A 6,391-nucleotide genomic window follows, 5' to 3' on the forward strand; every position below is an offset into this window, starting at 1 on the left:
CTGAACAACCACGGTAGTTATACGTACCTACTCAGTTTATAAAGGTGCGTAGATCTCAAGCAAGCGACTGCAGCTCTTTTTCTGGCAGCGCAAAGCACACGCTTCCAATTGTTAGAACGCTGTTTAGGCTTTGTAGCCTTTTAGTCCAATGCAGCATGCGCAAACGTTAATTATTTAAATGATTTTCATTGGGTATAGGTTTCTCACTACGGCTTTTTATTCTTCTATCTATGGCCTAGCCTTAACGAAAGTAAAATAAGGGCTCAGTCCACATTAATTTATTAGATGTAGAAAATGAAACAACAAAAAGGCTGTAAAAAATTACAAGGCGCAACAGTATAAAATACTCCCTAAACAGTCTTATTAACATTCGAGTTACCCCAATAGATCACGTTGAAGTTAGGGTTTTAAATAAGCATACTTCATGAGCACGTCCTACCGCTTTAAGAATTTTGATGGGAGTGTCATAACGTTATATCAAAATAGTTGTTATTTCATGCCAAAAAACACAATCATGTTTCTAGATCATTATATCGTACTGTTCATATAATAAAGCCACATGTAAGAATAATAATAATAGACTAGACCCCACCCAGGCCCAATGGATGCAGCTTGACGTTACCGGCTTAGATTAAGTAGGTGTATGTTGTTTTGCATGATAAATTTAATTTAATTTATTTATTTTTACTTTATAAGTTTTATATTTAAAGTAATTGTTTTAAATTTAAATTTGTTTTTTTTTTTATGTCATTTACAATTAATTTTTATTGTCAGTTAATCCGAAATAAACGATTTCATTTGATTTGTAATCATACGTTAAAAGTTCTTTTATGACGTGAAAGTCATAAAAAACAGGAATACCATGACACAAATTATGTATATGTGAAACTTTATATCTCTCCTACTTACGTATAAAAAAAATCGACAAATTTCGTTCGTAGAATCTTCAAACCTCTTCCCCGAAAAGTTCTCATTTTGCAGATGTGGCTTTATTACACCAAAGGTACGACATATGGTCCTAATTTTATAGCTAGAAAAGTTTATCTTTAATATTTTAGTAAATGACACAAAAAAGGATCTTTTCAAATCGTACAAATGTTTAAATGTATGAAAGTTCATATCAGCAACAAAAGTAGGATTTGTGGGTGCCTTCAAATAAGACGCTTGTAGAAGCGCTACAGTGGCGCGGCAGCCCATCTGTAGCGTTTCTGTCATTTTTACTTCACTAATTGTGACTGCAAAAGTAACACGCGCGTATCACGACTGTGGCGCTGCAAATGTGCGACTAAATATTGTATGAAAAATGGTAGTGGCGCAGTTGCAGCGCTACAGTAGCGCCACTGTAGCGCTTCTATAAGCGTCTAATTTAAAAGCACCCTATATGTCACTTACAAAGCTAATGGGCATAACTTCCAGTTAATATAGATAAGTTAAATCCATTAGTCCTAAAGAACACGATTTAGCAAACAATCACACAATGTATTATCAGTCAACACGTAAGGAATACCGTCACATAACACAACAACATGAACCTTGGCAATGAATGCAGAGATGTTTGTCGGAAGCAGGCAATAACTGCTCTTTTACGTTGAATCGATACAACGGATCGGTAAACGTTCTTACTCATTTGTTGTGGATGGTCGATCTATGGGAAATAGAGAACCATAAATAAACTATTCTACAAACAAATTTCGTAATCATAAATACATTGATGTAAATTGTCAATGACACTTACTATATATACTTTACGGTTTAGTTCATATACTCCGTCCAACCTTTTATTGAACCGTTGACATATACATGCCTCCGAAGGTCCGTAATTATTGACATATAACAGTAGACAAAAAAATACAATAGTTCCTGAACACTTGTTTTTTAATTTTCTCCGATATTTATCGAGCCAACAGATTATGTAATGAATGAATTATTCAGGTTGATAAATTTTGGTGCATGTGTAATAAATCATAATGAAATGAAATAAATTAAAAATAATTATAATAAATTCTTATTGTGTGTTACATAATAAATCGTCAGATAATTCTCCATATGGATGGAAATCATCATTTGAATACTCTTTCAACATTAATTATTAATTCTTGAGTACACAAATTGTAAAACGCAACACCACGATCCTAACTTTTTTGAACATTTTTTTTGATTCTGCTCACATTCACGATTGATACTTTTTCATAAATATAATAGATTGTGATAAAGAATCGAATCGGAAGCGCATTAGGACATCACTAATAGATTAGAATTCGAGCTGTCAAAAGTTAAATAAATCGTTGGACGTAGTATAACAATATTGTTTTTCTACTGTTTATCACCAATTACGGGTTTCTTACCACGGTTTGAGTTCTTTTTATTCAGTTCGCGTGTGGATACAGCGAGTGTGGCTTGTGAAAAAACTGAGTGACAATGGTAACAAGTAATCGAGATTAGCCTAGTCGTCGACAACGAAAGAAGGTAGACAGATGTTCTTAAAGTTATCATCTGCCGCTGGCCAGTCAACCCGTAACCATGGATCGTGTAACTGTTCCGAAATATGGGCAAAATAAAAATGTATCATATCGTGGCAAGAAACCCGTAACTAGTGAATAACAATGAAAGCCTTAAAATCTATAATATTGATTTGAAATAACGGCAAATTGGTTTCATTTACCGTTGTTTCAAATCAATAGCTATTATAATAATTATATTATAATAAAATATAGCCAGGTGGCGTAAGAGGAACATATTTTATTTTGAGTGAAATGTTCTGAAACGAGCTTAAAGCTCTAGGGAGAACAGATAGTCTTGTAAGAACTTTGAAGTACACTAAACTTGCCTCTGTTTATCAGCTTTATATGTCAGCTAAATTCAATACTTACGATGTATCAAAACGTGCAAATTATCCTAACGTTTTTCTTCCCTAAAAAAAGGGATAAGACGAACTGTCACTGCATTTAAATGAAAAAGAAAAGATTTCACAACTGTCAAATTTGTTATTACCGCCTTTAGGATTTGGTATAGCGACATCTTTTTAAAATCGCTTAAACTAATTTGTTTGTTTGTTTTATCCATTGCGAGACTATAGTGCTACACTCTTCAGATTATAGTTAAGGCTTCAAATTGTAATATGTGTATAATGTTGTTGATTGTACGTGTACTTATGTCACTCAACCTCACAACAAATGTAATCATACCACGTACAATTGTTTGTTATCCCTTGAAACTAAATAAATAAATAAATAAAATCCGTCTCCCCCGGTGTTCTTCTTACCCCACCTAACCATAGTAGTTATAATGCAGTCGAAATAACAGTCTAAATGCAGTCGGCGCGTTTCTCATTGTCTACTGCATGTCAGCTGCGTGTAGTCGAGTCGACTGCATCCATGTTGCTTTTTAACTGCATTACAAGTACTATTTTGCAGTTGCAATGCGTATAGGCCTTCTGTGCTAAGGCTAAGCAACAACTATTTAATGTCTCACCATATGCAATCCAAATAATACTTTGCTCATGGCAACAATTCGTTCAACGGTGTCATCTATGATTTTTGCTTTGTTCTCTGCTGTTTCAACCGCAGTTGTGGTCTTCTTTTGCCCTGGAAAAATATACATAGCGTTAGTAGCGTCTCTGTCAATGTTGCCAACGGACCTCGACAATCCCACGTTAAGAACTTCTCAGTCATTGCTGCCAATTGCTTGTGACGATTCTATATAAGGCGCTATAAATCAAACTACCCGATTTACGGGTTAACAGCTTTCAGTGCGCCATTTGCCGATGGTGCTGTCAAGGTTACCACGGACAACGGCAAAATGTCCTTCATAAAAAAAACTGCACTGTTTTTGCTGATGTACTTTAAATACGTGTCGTTCAAATTTGAACTTTGAACACGCTTTTCAACTTCACTTTTACGGGAAGTCATGACATCTTACCTAACTTGCTGTAAAGGTAGTGCTGCCAGGACATCTCGTCAGCTGGGTCGATTTTGTCAGGCAATGTCAGTTGCGTCTTCGCAAAGTCCGCTACATCCTGCTCTGACATTTTCTAAAAAAGGAATTATAAAACTGTTAGAAAAAATATTCAACATGATTGCCACAAAATAACGTGCAGGACACTATACCTTACTTTGAGGAACCCCTCTTTTTAATACAGTACCCACCTCAGTTTTCGACATTCACAAGGACAGGAATTATCTCTTTAGGCAGGTATAAACCTGCCTAAAGAGATAATATAGATAGAGTTAAGATAAAGATAGAGATAGAGATAATAGATATTTGGATAATTTAATCGTACTCGATCATACATCAAAGGTTGATTGCGTGTATTAATATGAATGTTAAACAATAAAGGGCCTAAAATCTTACCTTGAGGAACCTATCTTTACAATGTTGCACCAACTCCTGTTCTCTGCCAGCAAAGAGATTCAGACCGACCGGTAGTAATCTCTTGAGACAGGCCACCATGAGAGATGCTTGAACTTCCTTGTCCTTGTCACGTTTCTTGTCGCGATGCTTCTTCTTTTTCTGCGAGTTTTTGTTTTGTTGATATGTGGTTTTTACAAGGTGTTCCAGGTACGATATTAAGAAAGCACTTTTAGAACATATTATAAGATAAACATGGAGAGAGAAATAAATGTAGGCCATACAAATATTTCTCCCGGCCCGGGAATCGAACCTGGGACTTCTGCGTGGCAGTCTATGGCGGCATGGTAACCGTTCGGCCACGGAGGCAGTAAATTAAATTATAAAATAATAAAATAAAAAGTTTAAAATTTTATTCACTATCTCATTAGCACGTTCTCAATTAACATTTAGTTTATAAATATAATCTACATAATACAATGTCTCCAGTCGCGAACAACTACTAGGTGAAAAAATAATTTTTCAGGAATTTTTTTTCTTCAACACAGTTTTACGTTATGAAGTTTACATCATGGGTATTTTAGTCTTTTTATTTGTTTATACAGTTGACTTTTTAGTTACCACCCTAATTTTTTCCATGCATTAGGTGTCATACAAAGACTCCATTTTTGAAAAAAACAAAATTTCGGTGGGTCAAATTTAGGTTGTCACGATGTTTGACCGCCATGATATTAAATTATTTTTATGAATTTAGTTGGCGTAGCGTCTGACACGGTTTGCTAGAAGACGTTGGTTCGAATCCAGCCCGATCTAAGGATTCTTTTCTAAGTGTTCGATCTTTGTATTAATAATTATACAAATTTAATTTCGCATTTCTATGCTAAAGTCACGTGTTATGGCTATTTCAGTGAATTCAAAACTTTAAAACGCTCCCCTGTAAGCTTGGCATTTTCGACATACGATACTTTACGTAGGAGGGGTCGATCTACTGTACGTATCTAACAGCATAAAAAGCATTATAAGCTGTTAGTGTTGCTACACACCACAAGCAAAACTTTTGAATAAGTTTTTGTATATTTTACCTTTCCACGGCCCTGTGGCGCGCCATCAACAACAGTGGTGACACGCCGCGTGGCAGTAGGCATTATGAGAACCTGTAATGATTGGTGATAGACAGCACATATGATTCGGCAGTTGTTAACAGTCATGAGTGACGAGCTTTTAGACAGATATTGGTGACTTTTCGAAAAAAGTGTGTAAGGGGCAAAAAAGTCCCCACGCTGTATATCCCAAAAAGTATATTTCCATAAATTCAGAGATTTTCAATTTTTAATCACTTTTTCAATCAATGACGTTTGTTTTAATGATGACATCATCATAAACCCATTACACGTCACACTATTGGGCACGGATCTCCAAAATCGGATGGCCAGGCTAGCCCAATACGGGTTGGGCTAGCCTGGCGCTTTTGAAATATCAAATTTTTGGGTACCAGTGTGGAAGACCTCTTCGAATGTGGGGAGAGAGAGGACAGTTATCATTATTATTGTTACGCAAAACGGGAATATTTAATAAATTCAACATGATACTCAATGACACATGGAAGATAACAAGAAAACAAAGAAATATATATAAATAACAACACAAAGTACAGAAAAATAGACTTCACAATAGAGTTTAGAGACAGACGTAAGTTTCCATTTGAAATAGTGAAGTAAAGGATTAATAAACATACCATGTTATCAATTTCATTGGCCGATATGAAGTTTTGTTCTTCTTTTAAGAAGTACTGACTCTTTGACCAAATGTTGAATATTTCTGCCACATGGTTGTATAATTCTTCTGCCTCTGTAAAAAATAATAAAGAAATGTGAATATCGAACAACACAAACAAAAGTGTCAAGTGACGGTTGATGGTAAACTACACGGCTATCTAAAACAGTTGCAGTGCCACTCAGAGCTTTAAATCGCATAGATCTGAGGGGCACTGCCACTGCGCCTGAGACATAAGTTGACAAGTCCCATGTGCCTGTAATTTCACCAG

The 6,391-nt window shown here is 35.5% G+C and overlaps 1 protein-coding gene across 1 annotated transcript in view; it reads right to left on the minus strand.

Moving 5' to 3' along the window:
- Nucleotides 1-6,391, minus strand: part of LOC113233519 (ryanodine receptor) — a 275,950-nt gene that overhangs the window by 39,509 nt on the left and 230,050 nt on the right. Inside the window, exons 77-82 of the mRNA XM_026468642.1 lie at nt 6,083-6,195; nt 5,430-5,501; nt 4,351-4,509; nt 3,919-4,030; nt 3,472-3,584; nt 1,508-1,645 (exon numbers count right to left, since the gene is read on the minus strand). Of these exons, the coding sequence (XP_026324427.1) occupies nt 1,508-1,645; nt 3,472-3,584; nt 3,919-4,030; nt 4,351-4,509; nt 5,430-5,501; nt 6,083-6,195 (707 nt within the window). The remainder of the gene's footprint in view (nt 1-1,507; nt 1,646-3,471; nt 3,585-3,918; nt 4,031-4,350; nt 4,510-5,429; nt 5,502-6,082; nt 6,196-6,391) is intronic.

Source organism: Hyposmocoma kahamanoa, unplaced genomic scaffold (genome assembly GCF_003589595.1).
Source record: "Hyposmocoma kahamanoa isolate Upper Pololo Valley unplaced genomic scaffold, ASM358959v1 79, whole genome shotgun sequence".
Lineage (NCBI taxonomy): Eukaryota > Metazoa > Arthropoda > Insecta > Lepidoptera > Cosmopterigidae > Hyposmocoma > Hyposmocoma kahamanoa.